General features: G+C 34.0%; 2 protein-coding genes across 17 annotated transcripts; one reads left to right on the top strand and one right to left on the bottom strand.

Moving 5' to 3' along the window:
* The first annotated feature begins 1,672 nt into the window (after nt 1-1,672).
* Nucleotides 1,673-7,384, top strand: LOC100809599 (folate transporter 1, chloroplastic). 15 transcript variants are annotated; one of them, XR_005889037.1, is made up of 12 exons: nt 1,673-2,017; nt 2,106-2,182; nt 2,705-2,781; nt 3,310-3,403; nt 4,240-4,333; nt 5,449-5,522; nt 5,779-5,844; nt 5,928-6,038; nt 6,362-6,450; nt 6,580-6,651; nt 6,777-6,797; nt 6,898-6,946. XR_005889037.1 is itself a non-coding variant. In XM_006599289.4 (12 exons), the coding sequence occupies exons 1-12, from the start codon at nt 1,894-1,896 to the stop codon at nt 7,364-7,366; spliced, it is 1,011 nt and encodes a 336-aa protein (XP_006599352.1). In that variant the 5' UTR covers nt 1,673-1,893; the 3' UTR covers nt 7,367-7,384. The 15 variants fall into 15 exon arrangements, 13 of the variants coding, with proteins under 13 accessions (XP_006599352.1, XP_006599351.1, XP_014624698.1 ...); XR_001385570.3 differs by having other exon boundaries at nt 5,925-6,038; XM_006599289.4 differs by lacking the exon at nt 6,362-6,450 and adding an exon at nt 7,234-7,384 and having other exon boundaries at nt 6,898-6,965.
* Nucleotides 7,385-7,897: 513 nt separating this feature from the next.
* On the bottom strand, nt 7,898-10,770 carry LOC100809053 (epoxide hydrolase 2-like). 2 transcript variants are annotated; one of them, NM_001253205.2, is given in 4 exon segments: nt 7,922-8,291; nt 8,725-8,966; nt 9,619-9,801; nt 10,297-10,647. In NM_001253205.2, coding segments are annotated over 4 exon segments (984 nt in total). In that variant the 5' UTR covers nt 10,597-10,647; the 3' UTR covers nt 7,922-8,032.
* Between the last annotated feature and the right edge of the window lie 1,744 nt (nt 10,771-12,514).

Raw genomic sequence — 12,514 nt, 5'->3', positions numbered from 1 at the left:
ATTGTTATCATCAAAACACCTTTGAATCACCTTTGATTCACTATGAAGCTTTGCTTCTACATCTTAGACTTGTTAGTTTGCTTACCCTTAATGCAATCTACACAAGTTTCAAAATCAGCAAAATCCAAAGCATTAAGTACTCCTTCATTTACCAATCTCTTAATTCTCTTGATAAAGATGTGTCCTAATCTTTGGTGCCACAACATAGAGGATTCCTCATTCACAACACATCATTTTAACCTAACAATAACATGCACAAAATTATAGGCAACATTATTTTGCAATTCAATAAAGTAAAGCCCATCAAGTAATGCACCGGAACCAATAATTCCATATTTATTAATTAAGGAAAAACCAGAATCCAAAAAATGAAAGGAAAAGCCCAATGGTGCAAGTCTTGATACAGAAATCAAAATTCTTAGAAAAACTAGGAACGTAAAATGTCTTTTCTAAACACAAAATAAAATCGTTGCTTAAATCTAAGCTGCATGCCCCAATGGCTTTCACATGTGAGCTCATCCTGCCTCCTAAATAGATGTATTGCTCACTTCCCATTGGTCTCCTGAGGTTTTCCATACCCTACAAGGTATTAGAAACATTGATTGTAGAACCAGAATCTATCCACCACGTGTTATGATTATCATTAATCATATTAGATTCATAACAAACAAAAGTAAATGGAGTACCTTTCTTGTTGAGCCAGATCTTAAATTTTGAGCAATTTTTCTCATGTGCCCTTTCTTTTTGCAAAAGAAACACATTGACTCTTTCTTTACGACTGGCTGAGCAGAAATCTTGCCTTTATTCTTGGCTTGATCCCCTTTCTTCTTTCCCTGAGCAGTCAAATATACCCTTTCACCCTATTCCATCAAATTAGACTGAGATAACATGGTATTTTGCAGCGTGGAAGAAAATACACGTGTTTTGAAGGGAAAGGAATCATTGAAATCTGAGCACATAAAATGTAGTGTACTAGGAAAGAATCTAACATGGTAACTTCCAAGGCTTTCAGTTGATCCACTATATTCCTCATGCGCATGAAATGATCACGCGCTCCTCTTATCATATGGAGCTTTAAGGATGAGAATTGCATTATAAGGGTGTTGGCAAGGGCCTTATCAGATGTAACAAATTAATCATCAATGGCCTTCAAAAGATCTTTGACCTTTTCTATTGATCAATCGAGAGGTACCTACCTCCATCTATTCCTATCAACCTTTCTTTTGCCTTCACAGTTGTAGCTTTAACTTTCTAGACTCTTACTCAAACTCGATGTGTGTGTCATATGAAGAAATGAGTAGGTTTGATGATCGAAATTAAGAATACTCGATTTTATCTATAGAGCTCTATCCATCACAGATCAGCAGAACCTAAGTATTATTTTTTAAGATCATGAGTTGTTGTTGAACGTTGCATAAATAAGTTGAATATAGACACAAAATAGACCATGCATATAAACTTACTTCTCATAAAAATCATAACAAAAAATAGTCTAGGAAAATAGTAACCGAAAAATTGAAAATTCCAATATTTAACCTATAAACTTGAGAGATCTAACAAGGTTGGTTCTGTTCTTAAGAAGAAACTCATTTTAAAAAAGGACGTGAGTTTAATTTATGTTATTATATTATATGAAGAGCTTGTTTATTTATGTAAGTAGTTGTATGAACATTCTCTTTGAACCTCTCGACTTAACTCACCTTAAATTTTATTTAAGAAAAAAAAACCATAAACTTGGGGGGAGCCTTCAAACCTACTACAAATCTCTCTCCCAGAGTCCCTTGAGAGAAGCTCCTAACAAACAAAACGAAACCATACTTTTGAAGTTTCGCAGTCGCAATCTCCATATTTGAATGCATAAATCAATTCAATTCTGAATCTGAAAGTTCCCATATGTCAACGGAAGCGCCCAAGCGCGACCAATGGCAGTGGGAGAACGCCACCGCCGGCGCCGCCGCCGGATTCGCCACTGTCGCCGTCATGCATCCCCTCGATGTTGTCCGAACTAGGTTCCAAGGTTCTCTCTCACTCACTCTTCTCATATAAACCAACATTTCTTATTTTTGACGCCTTCGAATTCTTAGAAGCATTATTTGTTTCTGCAGTTAACGATGGTCGAGTCTCTCATCTTCCTATTTACAAGAACACTGCTCACGCCGTTTTCGCCATCGCTCGCTCTGAGGTTTGTGATTTCTCAATGTACCGATGCCAATGTTTTTTGTCAATTAAGGATTTAATTGTCAACGTTTTTATCTAATTAATGAAATTCCGCAATTTTCTGCTGTTTATGCTACTTGTTAGGATTTTCATGTGTCCCTTAAGAAAGGGTATTATCTTGATTGCTGAATCTTCTAGTATGGTTGATATTTAACAATGCAAACCAAATTTTGGTGACCAAATAGACATATAGGATACAGCACTGTGTCAACATGTGGATTTGACAAATGCGAAAATTATAAGACATGGAAGGGCTTAGATGATAGATACAACTACAAGTCAAGTCATACAACATATAAAAATATCCAATAATGACATGTGTCCAACACTGGTAAAACAAACCATTTTGGAGTGTTTGTGTTTGGTTGGTGTTTGACAAATTAACATCTGTTGCAAATTGCAATGGGAGAGAAAGTTTTGCTTTAGCTACTTTGCGTATGTCGCACTCTATGAATGTCCTACTTATATGCCATGCTTTATCCTGCAGGGATTAAGAGGGTTATATGCAGGCTTTCTTCCTGGGGTTCTTGGGTCAACTATTTCATGGGGTTTATATTTCTTCTTGTAAGTACTAACTTCTATCAGTGAGAATGAGAATGAGAATGAGAATTTAATTGAAGTCTACTTTTAACCTATCTTTTTCATATCTGATGCTTACTAGGAGAGAGTGATATTATATAGAATGGCTGACTCTTTGATGTTTGCATCCTGGTTTCTGTGCATATATGCATCCTGTCCAGTAAAATTTTAACTTGTTTAATGAGTTTGAAAATCTTCTCTCACTCCTACTCACTCACCCTCATGCACACAGGAGAAAATACATATCGAAATTCTTTTTCTTAGTCAGGACCAAATCAATATGTTAATATCTCCTAGTCTCCAGTACATAGTAGTTTCATTTAACACCAAACAACTACTTCAAAATCACTCTTCTTTATCATGTCAAAGGATCTCCCCCCCCTCCATATTTATTTATTTTTTCCTTCCAGACTTGACTGATTAATTATTACTGTTAGAGTAGTTACTGGTCCAGCTGCTTGCTTTTGTAGAAGACCAAACTCATCATACCGAACTTTTTTTTTTCAATTGCAGCTATGACAGAGCCAAACAGAGATATGCAAGGAACAGGGAGGAGAAGTTGAGCCCAGGTCTGCACCTTGCCTCAGCTGCTGAAGCAGGAGCTTTGGTAAGTGCGCAAAATCTCAATATTATGAATAGAAAGCCACATATATAATTCTTAGCAGTGTTGTTAAATGGTGGCACCATGTCACCATGGTGGAATGGCGTGGCAGATTTTTTGCCAACCGCCATAGGAAAAATGTGAAGGGATGCCCGCTATGGCATCACCATAGTCCACAATGATGTGTTTATATGGTAGAATTTAGGGCTTCCGCCATCTGCCATTGATATAATTGATTCTTAGTATGTTGTACAACCCTGCTGGAATTTTGTTGGAGTTGAGTTTCTGCCGCCCCTGAGGTTTTGCATTTTTAAATTTGGCACTATTGGGCTGCAGGAGAGATGAAAGGCAATAAAATGAAGGGATATGACTCATCCAAAGTGAGTGATTCACTTTAGAGGGAAAACGGTGATGTCAAGGCCATTGATTTGAAAATCAACAATTTAGATTGTGATAAATTACATGTAAATGTATAATAAAAAATAAAATAATTGAAATCTATTCCCTTTATTTTCTTTCTCATTGATGGATATAACACCGTGCTTTTCTCTCTAAAGTGAATCCCTCAGTTTAGATTCACTTTAGAGGAATCAAATGCACAACGAAGTACTTTAGGTGAGCTGTGTTGATGAATTTGCCAATGAAAATAATTGTTTGAACTGTTTGTGAGAATGGAACTAATATACTGTTTACTATTTCCTTATCTCTGTGCTTATCTTTGAGATCTTGCTTTGCTTTCATAGTTGGATGCTTAGGATTCCAAAGCCTTCCAAACATATTGTGGCACATACCTGGTCTAAATTGAACCTTCAGTTATTATGGTTTCCATTGCCTTTCATCAGGTTTCCTTCTTCACAAATCCTGTATGGCTAGTAAAGACAAGATTGCAGCTTCAAACTCCTCTTCATCAGACACGACCATACTCTGGGGTTTATGGTCTGCTCTCCATCTTAAATTAACTTTATTTTAAATTGTGTACGTTGGGATTTTACTTTTAAGCATTCATATTATTTGTGGTTTAGATCTAGATGTTAGCTATAATAGCATCGGTTAATTATTGTCTTTTACACAAGAATATTATTAATCTAAGTTACCTTGCCCTACATTGAATTTGAAATTAGTATGCAAAAGTTGAAAATAGGTCAATTTCAGCAATTGGTTCAATTTGAGTCATGGTATTTGACAGAGCATTTATTCTCTCACCCAAAATGGTTATGGGTTCATGGCAGATTATATATAACCACTATATTTGTATTCAGTGATTCATTACTAACCAGTATTAAGCACATGCATTCATCCTATTTGTTCCATTGCATTGTCTTGTTTGATGTTAATTTTCAGACTGGTTAAAAAAACTTTAATTTATATATAAATGATTTCAGTTGTTTAGAGAAAGAAATGATCAAGATGTAAGAGTTAGGTACATAAGTTGACTTTTCTTTTTCTTTTGTGATTTTGGGAGGTGGTTTTGTTTCACTCAATTACTTAAAACATGGTCACTATATCTTGTTTATCGTGGTTATCTTCATCATATGAATTGCTAACCAATCATGAAAAAATTTATCTGTAAAAATTAAATATCAGATGCATTTAGAACCATAATGAGGGAGGAAGGATTTAGTGCACTTTACAAAGGGATTGTTCCTGGTCTATTTCTGGTATGTTGCTGGTTCTTGTTATTTTACCTATCAATCTTAGCACTTAAAATTTTAATCAAATTAAATATAATGCACACAATTATGCTTTAAGATAAAAGATCTTATACACCCCCCCAAAAAAATTCTAGGTCATTCTTTTCCAATCTATAATAATGAACATTGTATCATTTGCAACTAGCCACTATGAACTCTGATCTGCCAATTAAACCCAAAGACTATCAGAAATTTCATAATTGATCCTTCCTTTTAATAACTGTTAATTGACTAACAGAATGTGTTTGCCATGTGATGTCACATGATCACTAACATATGTTGGCATTATATGTTGTAGTTTTATTCATCAATATATGATTTGCAAACTACTTGTGAAATTTTATTCTGTTAAAATATCAGATGCATTTAGGACCATAATGAGGGAAGAAGGATTTAGTGCACTTTACAGAGGGATTGTTCCTGGTCTATTTCTGGTACGTTTGCTGGCTTTTGTTATTATGCCCGTCAATTTGGCACTTAATATTTTAATTATTGATTAAATATAATGTGTGGTAGTGTGCTTGATTAAAAATAGAGGTCTTTCTTTCACAAAATTAGGGTATTAGTAAGGTTTCCTGAGTTTATATCTGAAAGTTAGTTATATTAAACCTTTAGCTTATGAATACTTTTTGCCGAAGCTTTTTAGTTATTGATGAAGCTATAGTCTAAATTTACTAAAGCCATTATTAGGTTGCTACTTTTCTCTACGGTGTGGAATGGGCAATTTTGACCTCCGATGGCTATATCAATTATCAAGTATTGGCAAAACTCACAAAATAATAGTCATCATTGCCATTCTATGCTTTATAATGAGCTTAACTAAATTGATCTTTCAGCAGGTCTCTCATGGTGCTATTCAGTTCACAGCATATGAGGAGCTACGCAAGGTTATTGTTGATTTTAAGAGTAAGGGAAGTACAGTGCATAATCAAAACCCTGATAAATTGCTGGTAAGTGAGAGGACCTTGGATCCATTGAACTCTGAAATTCACTTGTATTGGACTATTTACATTTCTCAAATGATTTTTTGATGATTGACCTTTTTGGTCAATTGTATTGTTCTGCTAGTCTTGCTCCTATAAATCATTGCTCTAGTTTGGTAGAGCCAAATGACGTATCTCAAGAATCACAACTCTGGTTGTTGCACGCATGTGGATAGTGGATGCCTATAGTTTTGACTTGATTGTATACTGGCTTGGTCTTGGTATATTTAAGTTGATATTAGTTACCTCGGATTTTATTCACTGTTTTCAAATGGCTATGTTGAATTCAGGGACTTGTCAAATGGTTGAGATGTAGCTTTATGCATATCCTACATTTTATTTGTTACAAGCTTGTAGCTTTTTAAGACATGTTAGCCTGGTACTCTTAGCTTCCCTCTATCAGATGTTAACAAATGATTTCAATTGATTTTGTGTTATAAGAAACCAATCAATCTTTATATCCAAAACTTACTGTTGTAATGTTTTCATATTGTATTCTTTTCCCCAGAATTCTGTTGATTATGCCGTTCTTGGAGCAACATCAAAACTGGCTGCAGTACTTCTAACCTATCCATTTCAGGTACAACTGTTTGTCCCCTCTCTTTTGATGGAGGATTCTAGCTTCTACAGTCATTAAGTATGATATAAATCAATCATTGAAGAAGTTGCTTTCTCATGAGGCATACTTTTCTCCCCCTTTTTCAGGTTATACGGGCTCGATTGCAGGTACGAGGATGTCATTACAAAGATAGAGACATTACATATTGCTTTTCTTTTAACTGTGCATTTTTCTCTGAGCTGGACTGAAGTTTCCTTGTCTCTGCAGCAAAGACCCAGTGGTGATGGGGTTCCAAGATATATGGACACGTTGCATGTTGTGAAAGAAACTGCACGGTACATATTAAAACCCATCCAGATTTAGTTTACATCTTTCTATTGGCAAATAATCAAAGTTGAAACTGGACAAGAATCATAAATATTATTGGTGATTAAGATTATTCAATTGCTTATACCTTTGCAAATGGCAACACAATAGGTTGACTCTTAGTGAAATGCTGCCAATGAATTATAATAGTTACTCTTGTGTGTATCCAAATTAATATTCTCTGGATCATTTCAAATTGAGATATAAGCCATTATAGATTTTGTTCTGTTCTTGCAGATTTGAAGGTATCCGAGGTTTTTACAAAGGAATTACCGCAAACCTCTTGAAGAATGCTCCCGCTTCTTCAATAACATTTATTGTTTATGAAAATGTCCTAAAATTGCTTAAACCAGCAAGAAGGAATGACTGAGTATTTCATTTTCCTTCATGATTCTTTCCTTTCTCCTTGTGTTTAATCTCCTTTCTTATTTGATATTTTTTGTAGCATTGAAAAATTGCTCATTTTTCCCATCACTTTTTAATGATGGGATTCTACACAATCTAACAACGTGGATGCAGCAATTTCTGGAGATAAAAATCATGGTTTTTTTTATATCCGTGTTCCATCTCCTTCATGCTAACCAAGTTTTCTGTTCTTTTCCTCCCAGAGTGTGTTCTAGGGCTTGAAATTACCATTTATAGCCAAAAGATCGTAGGTCTATTGAACCTTCGTAGGAGAAAATATTCCGTTTCCATTGAACAGAAACGCTTATTATTACAAAACAAAAGCAGGCATTATATACCGGTTTCCTTTAAAAGTATGCTTCTTTCACATTTCCTTCTGCTGTGATTTCAGTTTTTGTATTGTTTTATAGTGCCACCTGTATTTCTTATGCTTTTCGTGACAGGATTTTTGTACAGAATAGCTTGTGTTCATTGAATCTTTAAATTATAATATCAATAAAAGCAAATGAAGAATCACTAATTTAAATAATTTGTGAAAATCAGACTAGTAAGTAAAAACTACACTGCCTTGTCACAACCTAGACAAAGGGGTTTACATTAACAATCAACAATTCTCTATAAATAGCTAATATTATATGGAAGCATTGGGGGATAATTTACGGATGAAGGAAAGGATTTCATGTGAAACTTGTTGGGCTTTTTCTTGATGAATAAAATGGTGGCCGTCTAGTATAACCACTTCAAGGTTGGGAACTAGGCTCTTGAAAATATCACTTTCCACAAAAGCCTTTGTACCCGCTGTTTCAAAACCGATGTCTTTGTCTCCTGCTACGAACTTCGTTGGAACTGTTAGCTTTGATCCTTGCCATGGTGCAAGAAGCTCCCAGTTTCTGTATCCATTGAGCATCAACGTAAGAAAATAATTCTTTCATAGAAAACATGTCGGATTTTACGAAGTCCAATTTGCTAGCAAGTGTATAATCTTTTTTTATATATAATCACCATAATTAGGGATCGACTATGGAACTAATTCTCTGAAATCTTAATTAACATTTTCACTCATCTCTAAAGATATATTATGTGGAAATTAAACTCAAGTTTTTTCCGTTAAACTTAACATTTATTTGCCAACTGAACTTACCCATTGGGTGTACCCTACAGCCTTTGAATGTATACAACATGTCTGCCACTAAAACTTGAATTGGTTTTTCTGAGTTTGACTATAGTAGAGAATTCAAAGTTGAATTGTGCATGTACCATGCAAGAAATTGAATTGTCTTCTAAATAAAATTAAACTAGAAAAGTACTAATGAAAATACTTACAAGTCCATTGCACGGTAATAATTGAGTGGACCAGTGAAACCAGACTCTTGGAATTTGTCTGCAAAGACCATGAGTTCTTCCTCGGTTATCCATGATGGCACAACCGAAGGTGTTGGCAAGAAATCAACAAGCTCCATGCCCGGTGGAGATGCTAGAAAATCTGTCCGTGTTATCAGCAAAAACTTCTTCATCACTGTCAAATAATCATATCTAGCAAAAGCCCTCTCTGCTCTACCAGGTTCCTGCACACCCAACCCCACAAACACAGACCACATCATCACTCACATTAGTAAAACAAAATTAGGCAAGAGCAAATCTTAGATGTAGTTGATTAGGTGCTTTTAGTGGTAATCTCTACAAAAATGATTTTTGAACACCCATCAATCTACTTTACACCTAGTGAGAGAAAGATAAAAGAGAAAAAATTATAAGTATGATACGTGATATGATTTGATAAGAAGAAAAAAAAAATATTAATGAGGTATTTAGAAATATGGAGTGTCCAAAAATTACTACTTTAATCTCTGATTAAAATTGAAGTTTCATCTCTAAAAGTCACCATAACATAGGTTATTATAATACTCCAATTCTAATTAGAGATTAGTGTTGAAAGCACACCCAACCCCATAAACACAAACCACATCATATATATATTAGTAAAACCAATTTAGGCAAGGACAAAAGTTAAATGTAACTGATTAGGTGCTTTTGGTGTTAATAGAATGAGTTTCACTTCGATAGGTCAACATAACATACTTTAATAGTGAAACTCTGATTCTGACTAGAGAACAATACTAAAAACACAGGAAAAACTATATCTATGTTTTGCCATGAAAACATTTTGAAATGCATGTAAATGTCAATCCATTTAAACAAGCAGTAAGTACAAGGAACCTGGAACTGGCAAACATGACTCTCATCTCCAATTAATTTCCTGATAGTTTCAACCGTTTTAGCAGTTGGAGATCTTGGGTAGTAAGGAAAACCCAGACAAACAAATCCTTTGACTCTTTCAGGCCTAAACAGACTCAGATGCCATCCAATGACTGCTCCCCAATCAGATCCAACAATAAATGCCTATATTATTCAATGTGGTTAAAGAAAAAGAAAGAAAAAAAATAAAAAAGAAAGAAAGCACAATCATACTCAAACAAAAAAAAAATACAACAAAATATAGAGTAAAATATTTTTTTATTCTCTGTATTTTCAGTAAAAACTCCCTATGCTCTAACTTTGAACAATTTGGTTCCTGATCTTTTTAAAAGAAGTTATTTTCCTCCCTCCTCACATACGGTTTTCACTTTGAGAAGGAACAAAAATCACTGCTTTTATAAAGTTCACTTACTAAATTGATTAAAGTTGAAGTTCGGAGACTACAATCAAGTTTCACCAAAATTATAGGAACCGAAAAACATAGTTTATCCCATTAGAAAAGAGACACGAAGAAAAGAAAAAAAATGTCAAGCAAAATGAATTATAAGAAGTGTCATAAAAATTGGTGTAGGTTTATTGTTGCTCAATCAAATTCTGAGACTTGGCCACACAAAATGAACTAGAGAACAATTGTGTTACCTGATGTTGACCAAAATGATCAAGGAAACCTATGATGTCACCTACAAGGTGGTGAATAGTGTAGGAACTGGGGTCAATAGGAGAATCAGAGTCACCATATCCTCTAAGATCAGGTGCAACCACATGGTAGCCATGATGGGCCAAGAAATTGATCTGGTGGCGCCAGGCATACCATGTTTCTGGGAAGCCATGAAGCAGCAGAACTAGTGGACCTGTTCCTTTCTCTGCCACGTGTAGCCATATCCCGTTGGTTTTGATTCTTTGATGCTTCACTTCACTCACAATGTCTAAGTGCTCCATGGTTCAAATTAACCAAAGTTGAAGGTGGAAGCAGATGATGTTATGTTCCTTAAGAATGATGGACAGCGAAGATGGAACAGGTTGTAAGATTATTAATGTCAAAGGTGTATGGTCAGAGCACAACTTTGACTTGCTAACCCCGAAACATTTTTGTTTATTCTAGATAATAGGACAGGAAATTCCGTACTACTGTGCACAAAACATAACAGATGAGTAATCTACTGAACACACACCGGAAGAAATCAAATGCAACAATTATTAAAAACCTTTTCTTGTTAAGAAAGTTAGAGCTATCTACCGAACATACAGCCAAATAAATCAAATGCGACAATGGTTAACAACCTTTTCTTATTAAGTAAGTTGGACTACATGAATAAAATAATAAACTCGTTATAAATATTTAAAAGAGAAGAAATGAAAAAGTAAGATTAATTCAATTTTTTCTATAAATTAAAATCAATTTATACACTCCAACTTTTAGAGAAGTTAAATGAGAGAGATTTTATTAAAGTTTAATGCATAAGTTGATTTTAACTAAAAAAATTCATCTCATTTTTTATTTTCTATACTTATAAGTATTTGTATAAAAAAAAGTGTCCAAACATAATCTAAATGAAATCACACTCATAAATTGTGTTTGTAGACTGATACATAAAGAGAAATTTTCCGGGTAGTCATAGCTAGAGAAGTTAGTTGTGTACCATTTATTGTGAACTATTACGGTTATACAGCTATTAATATATTTTTAACAACATTTATAAGGTCAGGCTTGGTTATTCGAAATTTGATTTCAATTGATTTTGAGACTAAATTTCTAATTTATTCATAAAAATATTATAATTGCATTTGGATTGTTTGGAAAATAATATCAAATCTAAACCAATGCAATATGAACTTTTGTAATTTGGATTACGGCTGTTTGGGGGTAGTAGCAAGTTTTTATTTATTTTAGTTTTCAAATGTAATTTCTAAAATAAGACATGCTTGAAAAAAAATGGAGTTCAATCATTTTTAATTTATTTTAAAATTATTTTATATTCATTTTCAAGACTAATAAAAAAGATTGTGAATTTGATATAGTTTTAAATATCTAAGTATTTATTAGATTTGATAATAACCTTCTTGATGTCATCATCACCATTATCACCACCACAACTATTTTCACCATTGCTGTCATATTGTCACCAACCAATATGGTTATCCTCAGTGTTGTCTATGATGACTGAAAAGAAAAGATTGGAAACTAAGATAACAACAAGAAGAAGATGAAAGATTTTTGTTTACTTTTTAAAAAAAGTGTAATGTTGGTTTCAATAAAATATTCAAAAGGGTAGGTGTTGAGATTTTAATTGATTCTCGTTCCAATAAAATTTGTCAACCCCTTTTCTCGGTAAAATTTGCATGGGTCATGGATACAATTGTTAAAAGAGTCAGAGCTCACAAGTTAATCTGACCCACCACGAGTTTGGATCGAGCTGGGTTGTAATATTTTTTCTTTTTCTAGTTATATTTAAAATCAAACTCAAGCCACCTAGAGCCCCAATTCACCTGTGTTGGATCCATGGCGAGTTGGATTGGCTTGCAAGTTGAAGCACCTCTGTTAAAAAAATAACCTAACCCAATATCCCACTCCTCATATAACATTGTGTTGTTGTGTGTCTTAAATGACAACATCCCATCTTTATTTATAATGGAGAAATCAAAATCAGTATTGATTACATATCAATCAATTACTAAATAATAGGAAATGGAATATTCTTGTAATAAATATAATATCAAGAATAATATCAAAACAAAATCTCACACTCCCCCTCAAGTTGGAGCATATGTGTGATATGAACCAAGCTTGTTACAAATGTGGTAAACTCAATAGAAACTAATGGCATTTCGAGTTGTGTGGTTACACCGGATAAACATG

This window comes from Glycine max, chromosome 16 (assembly GCF_000004515.6).
Source record: "Glycine max cultivar Williams 82 chromosome 16, Glycine_max_v4.0, whole genome shotgun sequence".
NCBI lineage: Eukaryota > Viridiplantae > Streptophyta > Magnoliopsida > Fabales > Fabaceae > Glycine > Glycine max.
The sequence above is the reverse complement of the archived record's forward strand: the minus strand, read 5'-3'. Positions and strand labels throughout refer to the sequence as shown.

Coding starts and splice junctions, on each gene's coding strand:
- LOC100809599 (XM_006599288.4), top strand. CDS start 1,894: ATGTCAACGGAAGCGCCCAAGCGCGACCAATGGCAGTGGGAGAACGCC. Junction 2,782..3,309: donor TGGGGTTTATATTTCTTCTT/GTAAGTACTAAC, acceptor TTTCAATTGCAG/CTATGACAGAGCCAAACAGA. Junction 5,845..5,924: donor ATGGCTATATCAATTATCAA/GTATTGGCAAAA, acceptor TTGATCTTTCAG/CAGGTCTCTCATGGTGCTAT.
- LOC100809053 (XM_006598693.4), bottom strand. CDS start 10,596: ATGGAGCACTTAGACATTGTGAGTGAAGTGAAGCATCAAAGAATCAAA. Junction 8,967..10,296: donor ATCATTTTGGTCAACATCAG/GTAACACAATTG, acceptor TTGGGTGTGCAG/GAACCTGGTAGAGCAGAGAG. Junction 8,292..8,724: donor TATTACCGTGCAATGGACTT/GTAAGTATTTTC, acceptor CAATGGATACAG/AAACTGGGAGCTTCTTGCAC.